At 45.7% G+C, this 13,911-nt stretch overlaps 1 protein-coding gene across 1 annotated transcript; it reads left to right on the top strand.

Annotated features, from left to right (window-relative positions):
- Positions 1–709: 709 nt before the first annotated feature.
- Positions 710–1,573, top strand: LOC140176615 (uncharacterized). The gene is made up of 2 exons (XM_072208144.1): positions 710–1,151; positions 1,235–1,573. Exons 1-2 carry the CDS (start codon positions 710–712, stop codon positions 1,309–1,311), a joined length of 519 nt encoding a protein of 172 aa, XP_072064245.1. The 3' UTR covers positions 1,312–1,573.
- Positions 1,574–13,911: the final 12,338 nt, after the last annotated feature.

Below are 13,911 nucleotides of genomic sequence, written 5' to 3'. Positions count from 1 at the left end.
TTGGATCAAGATAAAGCAAGTGGCAACGAATTAGTAGGTGAGTGAATAATGTGATGAGAGCAATTAAAAAAAAATAGGTTTTTCAAATTGAATAACATTAGATAATTAATTTTTTAATCCAATATTTAACTTTTTAAAATTATTTTATTTATCTTAAATTTAAACTCAAAATCATAAATTTTTTACTTATATTTTAAAGGGTAAAGTATACTTTTTGTCCCTAAAGTTTGCTAAAAGTTTCAAAAATATCCCTAAGTTTTGATTTGTTTCAATTTTGTCCATCAAGTTTTCGATTTGCATCAATTTTACCCTAATTACTAATTTTTTGATAATTAATATTTTTCTTTCCAAATATACCCCCTTCCTTATACTATCATCATCATTACAATCCTCTGCCTCTCCTTTCTCTCTTTTCTTCCTCACCGTCAACTCCACCACCATCATCATTATTGAGCAACCACCGTCAACCTCCTTCATCGTCGCCGGCCAAACCTCTCATTCTCCTTTTTTCTCTTTTCTTCTCCGACTCTCCATCTCCATCACCACCATCTCCGTTGAGCCCCATTCTCAATGACCACCACCCTTTTTCTTCTTTTTTGCGGAAACCAGCACCGTTGAAATCATCACTCTTCCTCCTTCTCTGTTAGCAAACCCAGCTTAGGAAAAAAAACCACAGCACAAGATCAAAGAACCACAACCACTAATAATAATGAGAAAGTTTGAGTGCCAATACTGTTTGAAGGAATTTGCAAATTTACAAGCACTTGGAGGGCACCAAAATGCTCACAAAGAAAAGAGGATGAAGACGAAAAGGTTGCAGCTTCAAGCAAGAAAAGCCACCATAAACTACTATCTTCAACAGCCCAATTTCCCAAACAACAATCATCATGATTTTTCTTACCATAATCATAATCATAATAACAGTAACACACCTTGGTTCTATAATCCTTCTTCTTACAACTACTATTATGACTTCACAATTTGTGAAAAATCCCAAATTAGCTTCAACATCGAAGATCAAGATTCAAACTTTTTGGTTGAGAAAGCATCAAATAGTAATTGGTATTCATCTCTGCCATCATCATATCAAGCTGCTGCTTTTTCACCACAAGATTCTTGCATATTCAATTTCTCTAATACTAGTACAGATAATAACAATAATAATAATAATAATAATAAGACTTACAACATTTTCAAGCCTGCAATTTTCTTGATTCTTCAAATCATCAAATACAAAGTCATAGAAGTAATAACAAAGCTTTGGATCTTCAATTAGGCTTCAATTTGCAGTCAAATACAAAAGGGGCCTAATTTATTAGTATAATTATTGATTAGGGTATACAGGATATATACATGCAATGAAAAGATAGGAAACTGGGTTTGCTAATAGAGAAGGAGGAAGAGCGATGGTTTCGACGGTGCTGGGTTTCCGCGAAGAAGAAGAAAAATGGTGATGGTCATCGAGAATGGATCTCAACAGAGATGGTGGTGATGGAGATGGAGGGTCGGAGAAGAAAGGAGAAAGAAGGAGAATGAGGGGTTTGGCCGGCGACGATGAAGGAGGAGATTGACAGTGTTGCTCAATAATGATGATGGTGGTGAAGACGACGGTGAGATGAAAAGAGAGAAAGAGGATTGTGATGATGCTGATAGTATAAGGAAGGGGGTATATTTGGAAAGAAAAATATTAATTATCAAAAAATTAGTAATTAGGGTAAAATTGATGCAAATCGAAAACTTGATGGACAAAATTGAAACAAATCAAAACTTAGGGATATTTTTGAAATTTTTAGCAAACTTTAGGGACAAAAAGTATACTTTACCCTATTTTAAATTAGGGTTAAGTACTGAAATCGTCCCTAAGGTCTGGGGTAAAAATCAAAATCGTCTCCGACTTTTTTTTGTTATTAAAATCATCCTCAACGTTATAGAACATTATAAAATCGACATTTTTTATTTTATTTTACCAAATTACCCTTATCAATTAATAAAAATAATATTAAAAAATAAAAAAAAACCTCCCTACTCCACCTGCACCCCCACTTCCTTATCTCTTTCCTTTCTTCTCTCCAACTACTGCCATTAACTTCCAACAACTCGTCTCTTCTTCTTCGTCTTCTTTAGGTACTCTCAGCTTCCAGAACATGCTGCAGCAAGTACCACCTCCAAACTACCCTTCTTATCAACATCATCATGCTGTTTTTGTTGCCGTCCAAGTGGGACTGAGGCAACAAGCGCATCTTAACAACAACGTGAACAACAAAAACAGGTTGATGACTAGCAGTAGTAATGATTCATCAAGGGAGGAATGGATCCAGAGAAGAAGTGATGGTCAAGGAGAACCAATGAACTTAACCCCTTAATTGCCCAAAAATTCAGTAACCATACAAATGAAACAAATAAAAAATCCAAAATTGATTATCAACTAATTATCAAAACAAACAAACAAGAAGAAGAGAACAAACCCCTCAATTGCTTGAAACTGCGATCGAGTTCTGTTTTTTGCTTTTTGCTTCTATTGCTTCTGTTTCTGCTTTCTTGCTTTTAATTAGAAATAAAATCAAGGAGCATTTTCAAGAAGGTTTATGATATGAGCACTGGATCCTGAGCCAATGCTACGATTTGTTGATTTGTGGGAGAAGTTGCTTCCTCCTTCAGTCCTCACTGCCATATTAGACAACATAATCTTGCCAGAATTGTCTGCAAATACTTGGGAACTACATCGAGACCATTCCTATCCACACTTGGGTGCATCCATGGCTACCAAGGATAGAGTACAAGTTGGAAGGTATGTACCAAGTCATTCGTTTTAAATTGAGTTCTGTTTTTGGTGCTTGGCATCCAAGTGATTCCAATTAAATTGATTTCAATTTTTTCGGGTAATTAAATGGACTTCTGTGATTCCAATGCCGCACCACCATCTTCATCTCCATCATCTCCTCATACTTGCTCTTTGCGTCATCCTCTTCCGCCACCGGCGCCGCCTTCTTTCCTGCCATCGGAGGCGGCGGCATCATCGGAGGAAGTTGAAACTTGGAAAGGAGGGTCAGTAAAATTTTGGGGGTGAAGGGGGGGAGAGAGACCGAAGAGGCTGGGAGTGGGGTGGGTGGGGTTTTTCTCTTTTTTTTAATATTATTTTTATTTTTGTTTTAAGGATAAAATTGTCAAAGTATTATTATTTTTTGTAAAAAGGATGATTTTATAACGTTTTGTAACGTTGATGATGATTTTAATAACAAAAAAAGGTTGGGGACGATTTTGATTTTAACCCAAGACGTTAAGGACGAAAAAAATACTTAACCCTTTAAATTATAAAGTTAAACTCTAAATATAGTTAATGTTGGCTAATAAATTTAATTCCTATATTTTCTTTTTTAAATTTGATATTATCTGTATAAATGTAGTTTTTATACATATATAAAAGTAAAAGTAAGTTATAAATTTTTTCTTAAATTTAAAGCTCTGTAATTTTTTCACTTAGTCATACTATTTTTATTATTATAAAACTCATTTATAATATTTATTATTGCTATTTTTAATCCTTAAACTTGTGTCTATTTTATTAAATTTTGAAATAAAAAAATCGAGATTTATGTAAAATAAAAAAAGTAAATTAAATGTGTAAATATAAAATTGTAACGAAATTTAAATCATCAAATTATCCAACCCAGTAAAAATTTTATAAATTCGACTGACTTATTTAAAATTGTAATATCAAAAAATTTTAAAAGTTATATCAAAACTCTAATTATTATTATTATTATTATTATTATTATTATTATTATTATATTAATGGAAACTTTCATTCTAATTTTTAATCAGGGACGACAAATTAAATTTGGATCTTATAATGATATTTTATTAGCTGATTTGATGACCAACTTCAATTCTACCTTGTAATTCAAATGCAGTATATAGAACTATATGTTATGTTTTTATACATTTACTAGGAACTTTCATTCTATTTTTTAATGAGGGACGACAAATTTGGATCTTAAAATAATCTTTACACTACTAAAAAAAATTATTTTTATTAATTATTTATTTTATTTTTAGCGATAATAAAAATAATCGTTAATATATTTACTAGTAATTAGATATTAGTCGTCGTATATTTTATTGTTAAAAATTGTAATAATAATTATACAATTATTAATAAAAATATTTTAATAACCGTAAAAGATATATAATTACTATAATAATAATAATAATAATAATAATAATAATAATAATAATAATAATAATAAATATATAATTATTGTAAAAATATAAGTTAAATAAAATATACAATAATTATTATATTATTATTACTAAATGTAGTTTTTGCTGTAGTGTTATAGCTGATTTGATCATCTTCATTTTTTTTTTTGTGCAGTAGATAGAATATTATATGTTTATTGGATCTATTATGTTAATTAACCTCCGGATAAATATAGATGAAATGATATTTCAAAAAAAAAATGTAGATGAAATGACAAATATGTTAAGCTAATATTGGATATTGTTACGGCCTGACCCAAACTCACGCGGGTTAACCCGACCCGAGTCCTCGCCGGCCCAGTAATGCACTCTCCACCCGACCCGGACACGCGTTCCGTACGGCTTGCACACAGCCGTGGGACAACACCTTTGAGGGTACGGGCCTGCCCACTGGAAGGGCCCACTACTGACATGTATATAAGGGGGAGACTGGCTCTCCCCCCAAGGTACGTCACATTCTTACACCACCTCCTTTCCGCCTGCACATATTCTGACAAGGGCGTCGGAGTGTCTTTGCAGGTGGCACCCCTCCTCTACATACGAAGTGCTCGGGACCTTGCACACCCGGGACCAGGAAACCACGACCCAACGAGCCTCTCCATCATCCCAAGCGTTGACTTCAGGGTCCCAACCCAAACCGTCCGGTACCTGACCTACCGAACATTGGCGCCGTCTGTGGGGACGGGTTCATGGATTTCGTGCTGGTCCAGACTGGGACAGGTTCCGAGGTAGCGCCTCCCGTGCTCGGGGGAGGCGCCGCCGCGACGGAATCCCGGCAACAGCAACGGTCGCCCCCAAGGGATGCGACACAGACTCACGAGAGACGCCCCTTCAGGGGGACGGGTGATAACCACGCCAGGATAATGCAAGAACTACGCCACAGAATGCAGGACTTAGAGCGCAGGCTAGCAGAAAGAGAGCGCGACCAACGCTCCCCAGAACGGAGCCCCACCTGTTCCCGTTCAAGGAGCCGCTCAAGGCGCACGCCGAGCCCCCAGTACGAGTCGGAGAGCACTGGGGGGCGAGTACGCCCCAGAAGGAGAAGTCGCGACCCCATCATCTACGCCCGACACGAAAGGCGGCGCGCGTCGAACAGGGGCGACGAGGAAGCTCACCGCGAGAACAATGAGTCGAGAAGAACTACCCGAGGACCCGTCATAATAGGAGCGACCCCTTTCCACCGCGCTGTACTCGAGGTCCGACTACCAAAACACTTCGACAAACCGACAGACATGAAATATGACGGAACGCAAGACCCCCTGGAACACTTGACGGCCTTTGAGGCCAGGATGAACCTAGAAGGGGTGGGAGATGAGGTCAGATGCCGCGCCTTCCCAGTCACCTTAGCGGGCCCGGCAATACGGTGGTTTAACAACCTCCCGCAAGGCTCGGTGACCCAATTTTCCGACATCAGCCACGCCTTCTTGGCTCAGTTCACAACTAGGATTGTCAAAGCCAAACACCCAATTAATTTGTTGGGGGTAACACAGAGACCCGGAGAGCCGACCAGGAAGTACCTGGACCGTTTTAATGACGAGTGCTTGGAAATTGACGGTCTGACGGACTCAGTGGCAAGTTTGTGTTTAACGAACGGACTCTCGAATGAGGACTTCAGGAAACACCTCACCACAAAGCCCGTCTGGACAATGCAAGAGATCCAGTGCGTGGCCAAAGAATACATTAATGACGAGGAAGTCAGCCGGGTTGTGGCTGCCAATAAACGGCAGCCCGCCTACAACCAATTCCGGCACTTCGAAGCCAGAGAAAGACCAAAGGAACACGCCAGGGACGGCGGTCCGAGTAAACCACCCAAACCGTTCCCCCGAGTTGGGAAGTTCACCAACTACACCCCCCTCACGGCATCGATCACAGAAGTTTACCAACAGATAGCAGAAAAGGGGATACTAGCGAAGCCCCGACCACTGAAGGACAGGACGGGAGGAAACAAGAACCTCTACTGCGAATATCACAAGGGTTACGGGCACAAGACCCAAGACTGCTTTGACCTAAAAGATGCCCTCGAGCAAGCTATCAGAGACGGCAAACTCGCCGATTTCGCCCACCTCATAAGGGAACCAAGGAGACGCAACCGAGACCACAACACCGAAGATAGATCCCGACCAACGAGGCGACGACAAGAACCAGGGGGTGACGACCACGGCCTCACGGTGGTAAACGTGGTAACGGCCAGAAATACCGCCCCGAAGTCGAAATCGTCACAGAAAAAAGATGCCAAGGTCCTAGCGATCTCCACCTCACCCGTTAGAAGCCTTAAGGGTCTCCCAACTATCTCTTTCGGCCCGGAGGATCAATGGTTCGACGAGGCGCCGGAAAGTCCGCCCATGGTCATCACGGCTAGGGTCGGAACTGGCCTCGTCAAACGAATCCTGGTAGACACGGGGGCAGACTCAAATATCATGTTCCGAAACGTTTTCGATGCCTTGGGATTGAGAGATTCCGACCTAACGACCCACCAGCACGGTGTGGTAGGGCTAGGTGACCACTTCATCAAGCCGGACGGAATTATCACACTCCCGACCTCTGTGGGACAAGGGCAAAGGCGGAGAACAGTCATGGCGGACTATGTGATATTACGAGATTCGACGGCTTATAACATCATCCTGGGGAGAAAGACCATCAACGACTTGGGGGCAGCTATCAGTACGAAACTACTGATGATGAAATTTATCACCGATGACGGATCCGTGGGATCCCTCCGGGGCGACTTGGAAACGGCGATTGCTTGCGACCACGCCAGCCTTTCTCTCAGGAAAAAATCCAAGGAAGCGTCAGGGGTTTTCCTGGCCGACCTGGACGCCAGGGTAGACGACAAACCCAGACCAGAGCCAGAAGGAGACTTGGAAAAGTTCAGAGTCGGCGAGGAGGACGATAAATTCACATTCATAACAGAAACCTCCCGCACGAGATAAAGGAGCCTTTGATGGAAATGATCAGGGCTAATGCCGACCTCTTTGCCTGGACACCTGCCGACATGCCAGGGATAGACCCCCAGCTCATGTCGCATCACCTGGCCGTAAAGGCAGGAGCCAAACCAGTGGCCCAGAGAAGGAGGAAAATGTCGCAGGAAAGGGCGGACGAGGTAGCCAAGCAAACAGCCAGCCTCTTAGAAGCGGGATTCATCCGGGAACTGGACTACTCGACTTGGTTGTCGAATGTGGTTCTGGTTAAAAAACACAACGGGAGGTGGAGAATGTGCGTGGACTACTCTGACCTCAACAAGGCTTGTCCCAAGGACTGCTACCCCCTACCTAATATTGATGCACTCGTCGACGCAGCGGCAGGGTACAGATATCTGAGCTTCATGGACGCCTACTCAGGGTACAATCAGATACCGATGCACCGACCCGACGAGGAAAAAATGGCGTTCATAACGCCAGGGGGCATCTATTGTTACAAGGTAATGCCGTTTGGTCTAAAAAATGCAGGAGCCACATACCAAAGGTTGATGAATAAGATATTCAGCGAAGTCATGGGCAAAACAGTGGAAGTCTATGTAGATGACATACTCGCAAAGACCGCACGACCTGACGATCTCCTGAGCGACCTTAACGACGTTTTCTCGTCCCTGCGACAACACGACATGAGGCTTAATCCGCTCAAATGCGCGTTCGCCATGGAGGCCGGAAAGTTCCTGGGCTTCATGATCACTCAAAGAGGAGTGGAAGCCAATCCTGAAAAATGCCAAGCGGTCCTTCAAATGAAGAGTCCGGGTTGCATCAAGGACGTCCAGAGACTTGCTGGGAGATTGACAGCTTTGTCCCGTTTCCTCGGCGCATCGGCAGCAAGGGCCCTACCTTTCTTCAATTTAATGAGAAAGGGAATGACGTTCGAATGGACCCCAGCGTGCGAAGAGGCATTCAACCACTTCAAGCAAATCTTGGCGGCACCACCAGTCCTCGGGAAACCCAGAGCCGGAGAACCGCTCTACCTCTACCTATCAGTAACCGAGGAAGCGCTTGCCGCGGTCCTCGTTACAGAAGAAGCAAAGACACAACAGCCCGTCTACTTCATGAGCAGGGCACTCCAGGGACCAGAGCTGAGGTATAGCAAACTGGAAAGACTGGCGCTGGCGCTCCTAGTGTCCTCCCGAAGGTTAAGACAATACTTCCAGAGTCACCGTATAGTTGTGAGGACAGATCAGGCGATTCGACAAATACTCAAAAACCTGATTTGGCTGGTAGGATGATGACCTGGGCCATCGAGCTCTCACAATATGACCTACAGTATGAGCCTCGACACGCAATCAAGGCCCAGGCAATGGCAGACTTCTTGGTGGAGGTAACGGGCGACCCTCCCGAGGAAACAGGCACACGGTGGAGGCTTCATGTGGACGGAGCCTCCAACCAAACGTCCGGAGGAGCAGGGGTCATCTTGGAAAGCCCAGCAGGGGTCATCTATGAGCAATCGACCAAGTTCGAGTTCCCAGTGTCGAACAACCAAGCAGAATATGAGGCTCTCCTAGGCGGACTAATGCTGGCTCGGGAAGTCGGGGCGACGAGGGTCGAAGTATGCAGCGACTCCCAAGTCGTCACCTCGCAGATAAACGGAAGCTACCAAGCCCGGGACCCCCTCCTCCAAAAGTACTTGGAAAAGGTTAAGCAAATGACAAGCCAGTTCCAGGAGGTCGTCATCCAGCACGTTCCAAGAGAAAAGAACACACGAGCAGACCTTTTGTCGAGGCTTGCGAGCACAAAGCCAGGATCGGGTAACCGGTCGCTCATCCAGGGCATGGTGAAGGAACCAACGGTCGCCCTCCACTTGACGGAGTCGAGCCCCTCATGGCTGGACCCCATTACCAACTTCCTGGAACTCGGCAAGTTGCCTGAAGATGAGAAAGCAGCCAAAGCTTTAAGAAGGGAGGCGGCCAGATATGCAATCATACAGGGACAACTATTCAAAAAGGGACTCAGCCAGCCCCTATTGAAGTGTTTGCACCCCGACCAAACGGACTACGTGCTTAGAGAAGTCCATGAGGGGTGTTGCGGACACCACATCAGGGGCAAAGCCCTAGCAAGGAAGCTCATCCGAGCAGGATACTACTGGCCAACAATGATGAATGACTCAAAGGAATTCGTCAGAAAATGCACGAAGTGTCAACAAAACGCCAACTTCCACAAGGCACCAGCCTCCGAGCTAAGCTCGCTAACGACTACACGACCTTTTGCACAATGGGGAGTCGACCTCTTGGGACCCTTCCCGGTCGGCCCAGGACAAGTCAAATACCTCATTGTAGCCATTGACTACTATACCAAATGGGTAGAGGCTGAACCGCTAGCCACGATATCATCCTCCAACTGCAGGAAGTTCATGTGGAGGCAGGTGATAACCCGTTTCGGCATCCCGGAGGTCGTTATCTCGGACAATGGGACCCAGTTCACCGACAAGAAGTTCATGGAATTCCTCTCTGGCCTGGGGATAAAGCAAAAGTTCTCCTCAATAGAACACCCCCAAACAAACGAGCAGGTAGAGGCCGCAAACAAAGTCGTCCTTCTTGGTCTAAAGAAGCGCCTAGACAGTAAGAAGAGAAACTGGGCTGACGAAGTCCCCTCCGTCTTATGGTCCTACCGGACAACCGAGCAAAGCACCACGGGGGAAACTCCCTTCCGCCTAACATACGGGGTCGATGCGGTGATACCAGTCGAAATCAGCGAACCAAGCCCCCGACTACTACTTGCGGGCATGAGCGAAGCGGTCGAGAAAGACCTGATTGAGGAAACAAGGGAGATGGCTCACCTAACAGAAACGGCGCTGAAACAAAGAATAGCCCTGCGTTACAACGCAAAAGTCCTCAAACGAGACTTCGAGGAAAGGGACCTCGTCCTGCGACGCAACGACATCGGCGTCCCGACCCCAGGGGAAGGCAAGCTGGCGGTAAATTGGGAAGGCCCCTACAGGGTAAAGGAGGTACTCGGCAAAGGCGCTTACAAACTCGAAAAACTTGACGGCAAGGAAATACCCAGAACATGGAACGCAGGTAACCTAAAGAGATTCTACTCCTGACCCACCGGCTCACCGATAAGGGAGCCTAGCCAGATAGTTGATATTTGCCATATCCACATGTTAATTCATCCATGTTTACCTGCTTTGTCAAATACTTGCCCAACTGACGAGTAATTTTCACTTGTTCAAATTTTTTACTTGTTAAAACTCTCTTACTTCATATGTGAAAACGGCACCCCGGGATTGATCACCCCGGGAGCCAGACGGCTCATAGGCCTCAACCAATTCGACAACGACGCGACCAAATCAATCCGAACTATCGCCAAATGTGAAAACGGCGACACGGGCACAAGAAATAAGCCCGCCCCGAATAAACGGTAACACGATAACGGCAACACGACAAAACAACGAAACAAACAAGAACCACAGCAATCAAATGACGATAACTTATAAAGCGTCAAAATATTGAACGGACAAGCAAATTGTTCAAAACAAACAAAACGACAAAATATCCCAAGTTAAAAGACTTCACTTCCTCGGCATATCAACAATTTTTCCGTCCTGGATAGTCTTGAAAACGCCAATTGACGACGTCTCGAAATCAGGAGCAGCAATCTTCAGCTGAGCCTTCAGGGCATCTTCGGTCATCAAGATAGCATTCTTCCCTTGCTCCTTGGCCACCTTAAGCTTCTTCTTAAGCTCAGCGGCCTCTGCTTTAGCGGCCTTCGCCTCCGAAACGGCCTGCTCCCACTCCTTTTCCAAGGTGATAACCCGATCCTGAGCGGCGTTCAGTTGACCCTCCAATGTCATCTCGCGCTCAAGAAGCCGGGCCACGGTTTCATCGGACGCCTTCAACCTCTCCGCGACAAACGACGACTTCTCCTCAGCAGCACTGAGCTTCCCCCCATCTCGGACAGCTGACCTTGGAGGAGTTCAACTTGAGCCTTAAAGTCATTGTTCGCCTTAACAGAAGACTCAAGCTTCCTCCGAAGCGCCTCCATACCGGATAACTCAAACTCGGCCTTTCGAGCTATCACGGCCCCACGAAGCAAGGTGCGATACATCCACCTCGCCTGCCCGGACAGTTCGGTTTCATGAAAATGCTCTTCTGTCCCGGGTATCAGTTGGGAGTCAATGAACTTGGTAGCATCAAAATTCCTCTCCATTATGGTAAGGGCCCCTTCCGGGCTGGAAGACATCTTTCGCTTTTTGGGAGTGTGGATAAGCTCCACGTCACTATCCGGATGAGGGGTGAGAGTCACGTGCCCGTCAGCGCCCCCTTCCTCATGGACAGGAGAAGCCTGACCCCCTACGGCCTGTTTTCCCGACGTTTCGGTTTCCCGGACAGGAGAAGCCTGACCCTCTTTCTCCCCTGAAGGACCCTCCGACTTGCCGACGTCCTTCTCTTCGGCATTCTCGTCATCACTTACCTCAAAAAAGGTCTTCATCAGATTCTCAAGACCGGTCACGGTGGCAGACATTTCCACTACAACAAACAACAAGCACGATTAGCCGTTAGATCGGAAAGAGAAAAAACAACGACAAACATAGGCAAACAAGGAAAACAACTCACGAATATAGCTCCTGGCGGCCTCCCGCTCACCCATAAGAAGATGGGGGTTCACGGGGTTCTTTTCAAAGATAGCAAGAAGGACGTTCGCTATCTGCTTATCTACAGCCGACAACCTTTTGTACGACACTTTAACAAAAGGATTCGACCCCGCGCCAAAGCTCCAGTAAGTCTGGATGAGGCGCTCCCCCTCTAATGACAACCAGAAGGGGTGACGACCCTTGACGGGACGAACCTTGAAATACTTATCCTTAAAACCATGGTAGGAGTCCTCAAAAAGGCTAAAAATCTTCCTACCCTGGGCAGCACGAAAAGAAAGAAATCCTTTTCTCGCCTTCCCCTGTTTGGAAGGATTGGTAAGGTTGAAATAAAAGAGAAAAACGTCCACCGATGCCGGCAGCTCCAAGTACTCGCAGACCATTTCGAAACAGCGGATCGAAGCCCAGCTGTTCGGATGAAGCTGAGACGGGGGGACGGATATCCGGTTCAGCAGCGCCATTTGAAACTCGGAGAACGGTATCCGAACGCCAACTTGCGTGAACATGGACTTATAAAACCAGATCCAATCGGGGACACGGGGGGAGTGAAAATTGAGCTCATAAATACGTTCATGGGGAGCAGGGACAATGGACTCGTAGTTGGCCTCTTCGTCAGTCCCCCCACACAAGTAGCCGGCTTGCCGGAACTCCGTCAATTCCTCCAAACCCATCTGGTTGGGTGAGCTCCGTATATCGTCAGTCACCCAAGCATACGGGTCGTAAGCCGCACCAGATCCGGAAGACCGGGAGACAACGCGAGGCATACCTACAGCGGGGTACCACTCCGTTAGTCTATGAGGTCGGGAGCCCGAAAAAACTCAGAAACTACGCCTTTTCAACTCAATCATGACCAGACATGGCTAAAAACTACGCCTACCTCACAAACCACCCAAAAAACCTATCCTGGAATGGTACCCCTTCCCTAACTCACCTACCCCAACACTGAAAAACCTCTCAACAAAAATAAACTAGCCATGCAGCAAACGCAAACAGCAATCGCACAACAACAGGACACAACACAGATACCAGAGGAAAGAAACCAGAAGATTACCTGGAACGATGAAGGAAACTGGGACTGAAAGTTGAAGCAGGAGGGAGTTCGCACAGGAAGCTTTGGATGTTAGGGAGAGAAGGAGTTGGAAATAGTGAGAGTGGGAGGTGGATAGGGAGAAAACTGTTTAAAAACCACCCCCAAAAGCGCGAAAGGAAGCAGGGGCAAGATAGTCTTTGCGCACGGGTTTTTTCAAATCATTATGAGCATTAAATGCCCAGTGCGGAGAACGAAACGGCAAATAGATGCCACAGCAGATCAAGAGACACGCGCACAAGAGACGCGTCCCTCCCACGATCAGCCGACCCAACGACAACGTACGAGTGTAAACATCACGCGCCACCAATGGCCCCCACGGCCATCGCTGACGCGTCGGGGGCACTGTTACGGCCTGGCCCAAACTCACGCGGGTTAACCCGACCCGAGTCCTCGCCGGCCCAGTAATGCACCCTCCACCCGACCCGGACACGCGTCCCGTACGGCTTGCACACAGCCGTGGGACAACACCTTTGAGGGTATGGGCCTTCCCACTGGAAGGGCCCACTACTAACATGTATATAAGGGGGAGACTGGCTCTCCCCCCAAGGTACGTCACATTCTTACACCACCTCCTTTCCGCCTGCACATATTCTGACAAGGGCGTCGGAGTGTCTTTGCAGGTGGCACCCCTCCTCTACATACGAAGTGCTCGGGACCTCGCACACCCGGGACCAGGAAACCACGACCCAACGAGCCTCTCCATCATCCCAAGCGTTGACTTCAGGGTCCCAACCCGAACCGTCCGGTACCCGACCTACCGAACAGATATATACAACTTGGCGTATTAAAATGAAGAATGACCACGAATATAATAGTGAAAATTGGATGAACAGTGTGTGAACCGGTGAACTTAAGTTGATTGTAGGTCCTGTATTAGGCGAAGGGAGAGTAGAGCAATGGGATGTAGGATTTTTTTAAATAAATAAATAAATATTAAAATTACTGATATACATTATTTTCAGAATATTTACTATTTTTTTATATTTAATCTT

This window comes from Arachis hypogaea, chromosome 12, assembly GCF_003086295.3.
Source record: "Arachis hypogaea cultivar Tifrunner chromosome 12, arahy.Tifrunner.gnm2.J5K5, whole genome shotgun sequence".
Taxonomy (NCBI): domain Eukaryota; kingdom Viridiplantae; phylum Streptophyta; class Magnoliopsida; order Fabales; family Fabaceae; genus Arachis; species Arachis hypogaea.
Note: the sequence above shows the minus strand (reverse complement) of the source record. Positions and strands in the feature narration are given on the sequence as shown.

What these genes read in the sequence shown, in the direction of transcription:
- LOC140176615 (XM_072208144.1), top strand. Translation starts at nt 710, where the DNA reads ATGAGAAAGTTTGAGTGCCAATACTGTTTGAAGGAATTTGCAAATTTA. An exon ending in CTCTAATACTAGTACAGATA is followed by an intron (nt 1,152 to 1,234) that starts ATAACAATAATA and finishes ATCATCAAATAC; the next exon opens with AAAGTCATAGAAGTAATAAC.